Source organism: Zingiber officinale, chromosome 5A, assembly GCF_018446385.1.
Source record: "Zingiber officinale cultivar Zhangliang chromosome 5A, Zo_v1.1, whole genome shotgun sequence".
NCBI classification, from domain to species: domain Eukaryota; kingdom Viridiplantae; phylum Streptophyta; class Magnoliopsida; order Zingiberales; family Zingiberaceae; genus Zingiber; species Zingiber officinale.
The window spans coordinates 136,515,332-136,528,119 of record NC_055994.1 but is presented as its reverse complement, the minus strand read 5'-3'; the positions used below and the strand labels follow the sequence as shown (position 1 = coordinate 136,528,119).

The window sequence follows — 12,788 nt, the reverse complement described above, 5'->3', positions numbered from 1 at the left end:
GCCCTCATTAAATGCTTTAACAGTTGAGTTTTGCAAGCTTATTTGCAATTGTCTTGACTTAGTACCCAACTAGTAGAGATTAATTAGTTAAGTTTGCACAAAATAGCATCATCTTAGTTGGATAGAAAATATACTAAATTTTCTTTTTACATGGTGCTTAATTTAGGAGAAATTATATTAAAACAGAAAAAAAAATATGCTCAATTTAATAGAAAATATACTTGATTCTAATATAAAGTGTTGAATTTAAGAAGAATTATATTCAGTTTTGGACCTTTTGTACCTAAACAATATGAAGGGTAATTAGGTCATAATATTTGCACGAGGGAGTTGAAACAAATAAAACTTTGCAAGGAGTGGAAATAAAATTTTTTATGAGTGGAGATTGTATGCAAATTCAAGTTGTGATTGAAAATTTTTCTCTACTTTCGATTTTAATTTTAGAATCTATTAAATTAAATGAATTTAAATTAATCATTAAATTTCTAAGTAAATGAATATATAAATACCTAATTAATTGATAAATTATTAAAAATATTATTAATTCAGTTTTTATTAAATTAATTGATATTTTATCAGTTTAATTTATTTGATTTTAGTTAATTCTATTGGGTCTAGTGTCAATAGAAGAATTGGCTGCTATCACAACCCCAGTTTCTTCAAGTGAAACTCCAAGTTGATTGCTAAATGGTTAATCTTCAAGTGAAACTCTAAGTTGATTGTTAAGTGGTTAAAGAGTGAGAATATTTCTTTTTATTTCCAAATATACCTCTTATCTATTATTGCAAAATTATCATTCTCTAACCAACTAGTACCGTAGAGACTATTTTGACATCTAAATATGATCATGTTTATCTTTTATTACATATTAATATCACTTCATATTTGCACATATAATCAACTTGTTAAGTCAAATTTATTTAATACGTAAGTAGATAGAGAAGGGCATGCATTGAAACTATTGGAAGTTAATAAATGTTGTTTTTTAATAATATTTTGGCAATATTACATTATTACGTATAAAAAACAGCTTATAAAGTATGAAAACAATAATCGAGAACACGCCAAGTTTCAAAATTCTTCTCCGTTCCACCAAATGAAAACCCACCACGTGTCTCTTTTATAAGGGTATCCATATGATAAGTGCATAATCGTAAATTTATAAATCCAACTGTATTGTATTATGTCATTGTTACATCAAAATCAAAAGTAAAAAAAATCTATAAATTTTATAAATCTTGCACCTCTCATAGGACAGGGATCCTCTGGTCCAAAATCTCTGGACCAACCTTAGATCCATACATATTTATTGGATGGATGGATTGTATCCTACCTGTTAAATAGGTGGGGTCCAGTTCATCCCACCAATGAACATGTAGGGCCTCCTCTGATCCAGAAGATTCTGGACCAGAGGATCTGACCTCCTCTCATAGGGTCGTTATAACAGTGGGAGTCAAAATCTAAGTAGTTAACATTCCTGTATTACTGGTCGGTCGGACAACCCACTTGCCCGACCAGGGTGAAGGATAGTCAGGCCGATATCAACCCAATGTTACCATAGCTCGGTCGCATACTGAGTTTCCGACGCTCAAAAAGTCATGTGCTGGCGAGGCATACGCCGAGCAACCAACCCGCTCGGACTAACATCGAACCTCGGGACTGGTGAAGCGGGATCGTAGCCGAACAGTCACTAAGATATAGCTCAGCCCAACAATGGAGCTCGGACAGTGGAATGTTGGTCGAGCGACCACTCCACTTGGCCCAAAGGCCAGACCACCCTGACGACTAAGGATTGGTTGAACGACCACTCCGCTCGACCCACTAACAGATAAAAAGAGGATCAACCGATATCCTTGTGGGAACCCGTGCCACCAACAGACGACATGGCAAACAGAGAATCGTACGACGGAAGCTTCCACTGACATGTCAGAGATATGCTCGGGTCATTGAGGTATGGTGTCAGAGACACTTTCCTGACTTATCTTTTCAAGGAAAGCTTTGAGAAGCGTGCGCACTTCGAGAAGTGTGCACGCGTGTCCCTGGAACCCTATATTAAGGGCCCCAAGCTTCAACAGATGTAGGTATAATTTCTACGATAGCTACTATTACTCTGCTTCTTTCGGTTCGCTTCTGTCTCTGCTCCCACATCGCCGGTGACTAACTTGAGCGTCGGAGAGCTATCGTCGGGAAACCCCTTCCCGACTCGGCATTGACGTTATTATGGTTGCAAGTTCACCCTATTCGGAATATATGCACGGTCAACAAGAGCACCACGTTCTCTCGGCATCCATCGCCTCGACTCTCGGACAGGATTAAATCTCTTTTCAAATCATAAATTAAAAAAAAAATTATATTAGAATTCATACATCATTATTTATATTTTCTATCTACTATCTTTATTTACAATATTTATTTATATACTATCATAAATATATATTTATAATATACATATTAATTAATTTACTAATAATATATTAGTTTTATTTAATATTTTTTAATAAAAAATAGTCATTTCTAACTATTTTGTATATTTTAAAAATTATTTTTTAAAAAAAATATTTGACAGGTTTGATTTTGATATAAATTTGCATATTAAAAAAAATAAAAAATTCTAATTTTTTTTTTTTAAGTGAGCGTGTTAGCCATCGCATGTGGTGCCGTCACTAAATAATTTTAAAAAAAAATCCACTGACCTTATAATGCTACTCGATTCGCAAACCCAGCTTGGTCTTATGAATCTAATATTACAATTACCCATCATCTCATCGAAAATGTAAGATTCACATTTCATATACATATTATATTAATATTTTTATTTTCTTATATTCATTATATTAATATTATCATATTTATTATTAAAATTTAATTTTTTATTAAAATAATTATTAACTAGTCGTTTTATGAATTTACTAAATAATAACACGTCATTGTATCGATCCATTAACCGTTAACTAGTCGTTTACTTTTGTTTTTTAAAATTTTAATCTCATCAAAAATATATTACCAATTCAGTTTTATTGGTTGAATTTAAATTTTTAAATAAACTCACCATCCGATAAAAACAAATTATAAACAAAACCTTTTTTTTCAATTTTATATAAACAAATCAATTGAACGTGTTTAATATTGGTGCAATTTCGTTAGGTTAAGGTTAAGGTTAAGGTTAAGGTTGATCAGATTAATTAAATTTGAATTTGCTCAAGTTTGAATCGTAATATGTGAATTTCGATATTTAACAATATATGAAGATTATTTTGATAATGTATGGAGATCGCAGGAGTAATCGTTCGTTTGGAGAGATTGGTTAAGGTTGACCAAGGTGACAAGAAGAAGAATTAAGTAGATCAAGGTTGATCGATACTTGACTGGGAAAGTCCTAACTGGAGGTTAGGTAATGATAAGTCTAACTGAAAGGTTGGCAGAAAAGAGAAATCCAAGTGGTCATTGTTGATTGGACCCATAGTGTTGAAAATCATGGTGAGTGAAGTTAGGCAGAAAATCCTAATGAGTGAAGGTAGATAAAAACTCTGCTGAGTGAAGACAGACAGAAGGAAAGTCCTGGTGAGTGAAGACAAACAGTGAAAAAATCCTGGTAAGTGAAGCCAGGTAGTGAGAAAATCCTAGTGAGTAAAGTCAGGTGAAAGATATAGTGAGTAAGCTAGGCAAATGGAATTCTTGGTGAGTGAAGCCAGATGAAACTCCTAGTGAGTGAAGCTAAGCAGTAAAAATGTCCTGGTAAGTGAAGGTAAGCAGTAAAAATGTCCTGGTGAGTGAAGCCAGACAATGGAAATCCAGGTGGGTCAAGGATGACTGAACATCTGGTGATTGGAAGTCCAAGTAGGTCAAAGGATCCACCGAATATTTGGCACAAAGAGAAAAGTCCAGGTGGTTTAAGGGATTGACCAGACACTTGGTAAAGAAGTCCCAGAAGGTCAAGGTTGACCAGATGCTAGACAATTAGAAGTCTCAATAGGTCAACGTTGACTGGATGTTGGGTTTAGGAACCCTAGACTTGAGTTAGGCAAGTTAGAGTTGGTCAATCGATCAGGTGATCGATTGAACTGTTAGGGTTGATTTGTAGGTAGAGGGGGGGGGGGGGGTTTGAATAGCTCGTCACATTTCGGTTGCTTGCTTTGATGATGTTGTTGCAGCGGAATACACTCAAGCAACTCTCACGATGTTAACACAAGGGATTTACTTGATATCCACCTCAAGAAGAGGTGACTAATCCAAGGATCCGACCCCCAATCACTCATATACTATAAAATAACTCCTTCTCGGTAACTACCGGAGGTGGAGAAGGCTCGTATAGGCTCACACACACAAATACACAGGAGGAACGAAATACAAGCTAATACAATATCAAATCTTACCAGATATGCAAAACCCTAGCTTGCTTCCCCTTCCTGTATGGAACGCCTCCTGACCTTGGAAGTGCACCAACACTTTGCTCCAAGAAAATTTCAAGAACTGGCGTGAACCTGTGAGAACAATCACAAGAAGAAGTGGAGAGAAAAGGGCCGTGGAATCGCTGCGAGGAAGAAGGCTTTTGAGCGTTTCTTTCGTAACAGTCATATCCCAATTGATTGACCAATTGATTGGGGAGATTTGAATCGATCGGCTGATCGATTCAAAGTGCCTCTGTGCTTTGCTGGAGAAACCTAAATTGATCGACCGATTGATTCAACGTTTATAGCGACTCGTACGATTTCCAGCCCCCCATCAATCGATTGATCGATTGGCGATACCCAATAGATCGACTGATTGATTGAGCAAGCTTCTGTGGTCGCGGTTCAGGCTCCCAATCGATCGCTTGATTGATTGGACAAGCCTGATCGATTGGATTGCGGTTCAATTGATCGATTGATCGATTAACCTCCCTTTGACTTGCTTAATTCAAGTCTGGGGTCCCCAAATCCAACATCCGGTCAACCGTGATCTGTTGGATTTTCTCATGCCTAGCATTCGGTCAATCTTGACCTGCCAGGACTTCTTCACCAAGTGTTCGGTCAATCCTTTGACCAACTTGGACTTTTCTCCTCGTGACAAGTGTCCGGTCAACATTAACTCACTTAGACTTACCGTCTCATGTCAAGTGTTCGGTCCTCCATGACCCACTTGGACTTCCACCAGATGTCCAGTCACCCTTGACCCATCTGGATTTTCTCATGCCAAATATCTGGTCAATCCTTTGACCTACTTGGACTTCCCAACACCAGGTGTCCGGTCAGCCTTGACCCACTTGGATCTCCACGTGCCTGGCTTCACTCACCAGATCTTTCCATCTGCCTGACTTCACTCACCAGAACTTTCCATCTACTTGGCTTCATTCACTAGAACTTTCCACACTGCCTGACTTCACTCACCAGGACTTTCATATTGCCCGGCTTCACTCACCGGGACTTTCACCTGTCTACCTTTACTCACTAGGTCTTTCACCTGGCTTCACTCGCTAGGATTTCCTAACTGTTTAGCTTCACTCACCAGGTCTTTCACCGACTTCACTCACCAGGATTTCTAAACTACCAAGTTTTACTTACTAGGTCTTTCACCTGATTTCATTCACCAGGATTTCCAACTGTTTGGTTTCACTCACCAGGACTTTTACCTGCCTAACCTCTAGTTAGGACTTTCTCAGTCAAGTATCCGGTCAACCCTTTGATCTACTTGAATATTTTTCACATCTAACTGGTCAGTCCTTGACTAGAGGGAAATTGTATCAACAATCTTCTCATTGTAACAACAATCTCCCCAACCGGACGATTACATCTGCAATTTTCATGTATTGTCAAAATCGAAACCCAAATATCAAGACTCAAACTTGAGTCAACTCAAGCTTAGTCAATTAGGTCAACCTTGACCTTGGGATATTGCACCAACATGAACCAGAGCCCAATCGATCAGTCGATCGATTGGGAGTGTGCTGCGAGTGGAAGCACCCAATCGATTGATTGAGGAGACCTTCCTGTGAGCATAGAGAGGTTTCCAATCGATCAACCAATTGATTGGACCACACCAATCGATCAGCCGATCGATTGAGGCTGAATTTCTCGTAGGAATGCGAGAAAGCCTGAATCAATCGGTCAATCGATTCAGAGCTTTTCCAGCGAGAGCACAGAGGAGCTTTGAATCGATCAGTCGATCGATTCAAGCCTCTCCAATCGATTAGGATGTACCCATTGCGCAGGAAGCAAGTTTTCGACGATTGGGTTCGCTGGGATTTAACGTGGCAATCGGTTGAGAGGAGACCCAATCGATTGGGAACACTAGATCGTGGAATATAAAAGTGACAATGAATTTAAATGAGGCAGCGCTTACACGAGTTCTTCTCCGCTTCTTCACACTCATCACCGTCAGTTCTTGAAGCGTTCTTAGGACAAGTGTTACTGCATTCCCAAGAGTCAAGAGTCATCCTCAAGCTACACAAGATCAAGCAATAAGAGATTTTCTTTTATATTTCTATGTTTATTTCTTGCTTCAAATTGTAACTTGTTGTGTAAGTGTTGTACGAAGTTTCTCCGCCTCTGATTATTCCAAGGAGTTATTTTCTTAGTGGAGGGTGTATTCGGTGTGTGGATCCTTGGATTAGCAGAAGATGGATACCAAATAAATCTATGTATTAGCATTGGAGAGATTGACTTCAATTCAATCCACTACAAACGAACATCTACGAAGTAAACGAACAAGCAAGATGAACTATTGACGTCTCCCTCTAGCTCCGAAATGACCCAACATTCAAAACCACATTATTAGTCGTTACAAGCTATTGTATTGATCCATTAACCGTTAACTAGCTGTTTATTTTTTTATTTTAATCTCATTAAAATTATATTACCAATTTAATTTTATTAGTTGAATTTAAATTTTTAAATAAACTCACACCCCCGATGAAAAAAAAGTATAAACAAAATCTTTTATTATTATTATTATTTTTATATAAACAAATCAATTCAACCTGTTCAAAACCACGTTGCCATAACGCGGATTAGAAACAACCGATGTGGAAGCTATAAAAAGAGGTGTTGTCACATCACGGCGTTGGTGCCTTCCGCTTTTAGCAATCAGTTGCACCGCCCCGAAAGTTTTCAAACGGCAATGCCCTATAAAATTCCACCTCACCTCGAAACAGACAAGAACTCACATTGATCGAAGCCATGGCGACCGGAGCACACCTAAACCTCGCCCTCCTCTTCGTCTTCATCGCCGTATCCGCCTCCGTCTCCGCTGCCAGCCGGTGCTCCTCCACCACATTCTCCGCGGACCGCACTTTCGCGCACTGCCGCGATCTTCCGCACCTCGACTCCTCCCTTCACTGGACCTACGACTCCGCCGCCCGAAACCTCTCGATCGCCTTCGTCGCGACGCCTGCGTCGCCGGAGGGGTGGGTGGCGTGGGCTATCAACCCTTCCGGAGGCGGCATGAGGGGGAGCCAGGCCCTGATCGGCTTCCACCAGGCCAATGGGTCGATGGGCGTGAAGACCTACAACATCACCGAGTACGGCCCGATCGCCGAGGGGCGGATCGCCTTCCAGCCGGCCGATCTGGCCGCGGAGTTCTCCGGCGGGGCGATGCGGATCTTCGGGAAGTTGGTGCTGCCCCAGGGGATGTCGCCGACGGTGAAGCAGGTGTGGCAGGTGGGGGCGACGGTTGCGAACGGCGTGCCGCAGAGGCATGAGTTCGATCGCGAGAACTTGGAAGCGGTGGGGTTGGTGGATCTCAGCTGGGGAGTGTTTGCACAGTCTCCTCCTCCGGATCCGGCGCCAAGTACTCCCGCTTCCAGCGGCACCTCCCCTCCCGGCGCCGCCGGCGGCGGCTCCCCTCGTACCCCCGCTTCGGAAAGCAAAAATGTGAGTCAAATTAGATTAGGGTTTTTTTTTTCCTTATTGTCTTCTACTTTTATTTTCAAGAAATTATATTTATATTTTATAATATTGATTTTTTTTTTTATCAATTAACCGCTTGTGTATATTTGTGCAGTTGAATGGAATTAGCAAGCCTGCCACGCTGATTATTTTGCTTGCATTCGGATTTCTATTTATATAGATTTTAATATAATCAATGTAACTTTTTTTTCCTTTAATCAATTAGTTATTATTAACTTTATGTACTACTCTATTGGTAACTTCTAATATTAAAGATTATCCGTCCGAGCTCATAATTTGATTCCTAAATATGATGGATTTTTTTTTATGGGATGATAAATTTGGAAGGTTAGATACACACTTATGGGGTGTTTAGTTAAATAATGAGAATGACTATGGATATGAGTTTGATAGTAGGGTAGAATGAGAATAGGAATGAAAATAAAACACATCAAGTTATTATGGGTTTAGTTGTTTCCCATAAATCTAGTAATCATTCCCAAAATGTGATTCCTAAACCTACAATTCAAATACTATCTTTTACTATCATTCTAATATTAAAGATTTGGTTTGATGATTGATGATTACTGGATTCTAATTAATAATAATAATAATAATAATAATAATAAAGATTATTTTATTGAAAGATAGGTGATGGCAAAATGCAATATCTTAAGGTCGTGTTTGGTTGAGATTATCATATATAATTTGAGTTATGTGATCACAAGTAATCACATAATTAAAATTATGAGGAATAAAATATAACTAAATATTGTTTGATTCAAGGTAATGTTGTTTGAAAATTTTAATAAATAATTTAGTTTAATATTTTACTATATTACCATTAGTTACAAAATCATCCATATATATATTATTATTATTAAACTCTACATTTTTTATTTTTATGTGTATTTTTAAAGTTTTTTAAATTTTGTATTTTTTTTACGTTTTTTTATTTTTTTTTATTTTCCATTTTTTTATTTTTTTATTTATGTTTTCTATTTTTTTTATATTTTTTTAAAATTTCTTTATGTTTTTTTAATTTTTCCCCATTTTTATGTTTTTTTATTCCCCCCCCCATTTTTTTATTTTTTATTATTTATTTTTTATGTTTTTCCTATTTTTTTAAAAAAAATTTATTTTTATAATTTTTATTTTTTTCTTTATATTTTTTAATCATATTTTTCTCTTATTCGAGGATATTTTAGGTAAAAAAATTTCGTTAACTCCGGAAACAAGAAAAACATCAATTTTTCGAGGTTTTCTGATTCCGAGTTGCATACCCTTTTTGCCAATGTATCAGACATGAAACATTACTCGGAAATCATAGATTACTTAAATCAAATAAAATTTTCATTGATAATATTATATGGATAACTAAGATTATTAAAAATAACTATCAACCAAACACACACTACAAGAAAATTAGTCTATTATGACACACATAAATGTCCTTATAGCATATTTATGGTGACATTGACGTTTTGGTGACATCTACCAAAAATGCCCTATAAAGTAATGTCGTCTTAGACCTTCCTCCATTTCCTGACATTTTATAACGTCGTTATACAATATCAATGCTAACATCAAAAATGTCATAATTTAAAGATATAATGACACTCTAAAATCTCAAGAAAAGTCTTTTTTAAGGACATTTATATATGTCGTGTTATCATCATAACCGTGATAACATTAAATGTCACAAAAACTCATTTATTATGATATTTATATTTTTTATAAGGACAATAAAAATTGTCAGTAAAAATAATTTATAAAATCATTCTAAATGTCACATTAACTAATCTATTATGACATTAACAACTATCATTATAATAATTTATAAATATAGTTAAAATGATTATTAATATTTATATAGAATATATAACATAGAATTCAATATTTGCACATCATCACAATCCATCCACCATTTATAATAGAAAAAATTATAAAATATAATTTAAAGTGTAAATAGATAATCTAAATTCATCAACAAATATTTGAGTCAAAGTAACAAACGCAAACTAATGACAAGTTCTTTACATTCAAAACTAACAACACACTACACTCAAAATATTAAGTTTTAATACAGTCTTATAAAATAAAAACTAATTAGGCAGACCATCTTCAACCGTCGTATTGCTTCATAAAAATCCAAGTACCTATCACCTACAAATACAATGAATAAATTTGTATTAGTGAATTAAAACAATGACGACAAAAAGTTAATAGCAATAATGATAAAGATTAAATATCATAAGCATGTTTTCTGGCAATTTGCTGATCGGCTATAAAAAAATTCCTCTAGTGAAATAAAACAATGAAGACAAAAAGCTAATCAACAGAAGCATGTTTTCTGATGCTTGAAAAACAAGCAGTAGCCACTGGTTCAGGGAACATTATGGTTTCCAGGTTCGAACCAATGTTCATAGCTCCTTAAGAATAAAAGAGGACTGAAGAGTTGTTTCTTCACATAAAAATGGAAATCTCCTACAATTAGTTTATGAAGCAGCTGATATATCGGGCGTCAATGCCTAGAAGAATAGAGAACATGATTAAAGGAAGGAGGTGAAGCTATAGAAAAGGGGAGGAGAGGCTACTCCAGCACATCAAACATGCAGCCTCTAGAGAACTTGAAAGAGAACAACTCTAACCCTAAATTTGATCTACTCTAATCAAGTGCAGACTATATCTATGAACCATAACTATAAATTTTAATAGCTTATAGGGATGTAAACTTACATATTTGGCACATGATCGCATATGGCATAACTAGGAACTTCTCCTTATAAATCAAATGAAGGATGACCCTTTTCTTTCTGCAAATATTCAAGTTCATCCCAATCTAATGAGGATGCTTTTCACCTTCAATGACTACAATAAAACTAATAAGCAAAAGGTGATAAACATGTACTTTGATACTAAAACTTGTGCAACTCTACCAAAAAATGTGCAAACATATTGCTCTACCATGCAATAGACATTTAGAAAGAAAACTAGAAATTTTCTTGTGGTTAATGTGCAAAAGACATACTCTACCATTTACAAAGTTTGGGGATACTAAACCTTGTATAGAATTATAAGATGAATAAAAAGAATTACTAATTTGTGTTGCACTTGTACAAAAGATGTCCTTCCAGTGATCTGATGCATTATCTTGTGTTTTCTAGCAGTTTTTTTTTGTTGCTCCCTTCCTAATATATTGATATACACATGATGCACAAAATAAAAATCTATATATAATTTGAATCAAAATATATTCTAAATAAAAAAATATTACTATCGTTGATTTTTCCTTGCTCCTTATCCTTTTTGGATTAAGAAGGCAATTAGGATGCAAAAAATAGGTAATATACCTAAAAGCAATTAATGGATAAAACTGAGTTCATAATGAATAAAGTAAAGCAATCTAGTTTCCAAGATCCTTTAACAATGCCTTGTGAGGGAAAAAAATGTAACCTTTGACCTACACAAGAAAGATATTATCGAGTAAATTATATTTGAATTAAACAACACAATGATTGTAAGTAATGTAGCAGCATACAGAAGAAACTTGTAAATGACTAGATACAATGGATCATTACATAGAAATTATCTCTTTGTCCCTTCCAAAGAATTGCATCCTAGGTTGAAGTTATCTCGTTGAAAGAGTTTTCATAGTTCCTAAATTACCTACACTAAATGAAGGAGAGGAAGAGAACCAAAGTTTTGAATACAGAAAAAAAAAAATATAGTATCATTTTAGAATAATATAACACTGAAAGGAGCAGCAAACACTTACATTGGCTATAAGCTAAGAAGCTTTGAAAGAAGCGACTCCAAGTTCTCTAGTCTAGTATGGAGAATTGTTATCTTCCTCCTCATTGCAGTCAATTGGCATTGGGTCTCAAGCCCAGATGAAGGCAAAGAGCCCTTTCAGAAAACATAACACTGATTTCCTTAGAAAGCCTTCATGCTTCATTGAACTCTTTCATTCATTGTTCTAACGAAGATGTCATCACTGGCGAAAGGATCTACAAAAAAGATCTCCACTATATGAGTCAAGATATTTGTTTCTATTGTAATTATTTGTAAATAGGATGACCATGTATAGAAGAAATCATTCATATGAGAACCAAGAGAAATAATTATAATGTCAATGAAATTACAACCTTAATCTATTAGAAACAAGATTAACAAGGTCAACATAGACAAAGTAAAAAAAATTAAGCTAAGAAAAGAAATGCAGGATTATTTCACAAAGGTGTTAGATTAATGAATACAAATTATCACTAAATTAAGAATCAAGACTACAAATTTTGCAAAATTGGATACAAGAAGGAAAAAACACCTTTCTAACTTAACACAGATATCAATCGCCATGAAGAAGATCTACTCCTTGTTATAGAGACATCCAAAGTTCAAAACTTTAACCAAAAGTTCCATTTAGAACTATAAATTTTAGAAAATATATTACATTTCCTAACAGACAAGATTCATTTACTGAAGCAATGATTCATGAAGCAAGGATTCATGAAGCAAGTATTCTAAGTAATAGATGATGTAAAAAGGTTTTAATAAGATGCATAATAATAGAATCATATTCTATTATTAGGTCTTCAAGCTACATAGGGATTAGTTAGACTAAGGCATTAATTGATACAAGGATTCATGTAGCAACAAGTATTCTAATTGTTAGAAAAAGAGGGAGAAACCTAAAAGAAGATGAATGGTGACTTCGACGCAGTTCTGAAAAGAAGAGAATTGTGTCTTGTGAAAAATGGGAGAACTGCGGCGTGCGAAAAAGCTCATCTTCGTATACACAGTAGTCACCCTTCTTTATCTCCTCTATTCTTGTAGGAAAAGAAGAAAGAACTATAGCCGATGATTACAGCCTCCGATTTCGCTACGGAGAGGGAAGCGGCAGATGATACGGGGCGAAGCGGCTGT

The 12,788-nt window shown here is 35.7% G+C and overlaps 1 protein-coding gene across 1 annotated transcript; it reads left to right on the top strand.

Moving 5' to 3' along the window:
* The first annotated feature begins 7,154 nt into the window (after positions 1-7,154).
* LOC121980067 (auxin-induced in root cultures protein 12-like) lies at positions 7,155-8,143 on the top strand. Its single transcript, XM_042532036.1, has 2 exons — positions 7,155-7,847; positions 7,978-8,143. The coding sequence occupies exons 1-2, from the start codon at positions 7,155-7,157 to the stop codon at positions 8,041-8,043; spliced, it is 759 nt and encodes a 252-aa protein (XP_042387970.1). The 3' UTR covers positions 8,044-8,143.
* The last annotated feature ends 4,645 nt before the right edge of the window (positions 8,144-12,788 follow it).

Bases quoted from the DNA above. Each gene is read 5' to 3' on its own strand.
- LOC121980067 (XM_042532036.1), top strand. From the start codon at position 7,155: ATGGCGACCGGAGCACACCTAAACCTCGCCCTCCTCTTCGTCTTCATC. The intron at 7,848-7,977 runs GTGAGTCAAATT...ATATTTGTGCAG, and splicing joins CCGCTTCGGAAAGCAAAAAT to TTGAATGGAATTAGCAAGCC.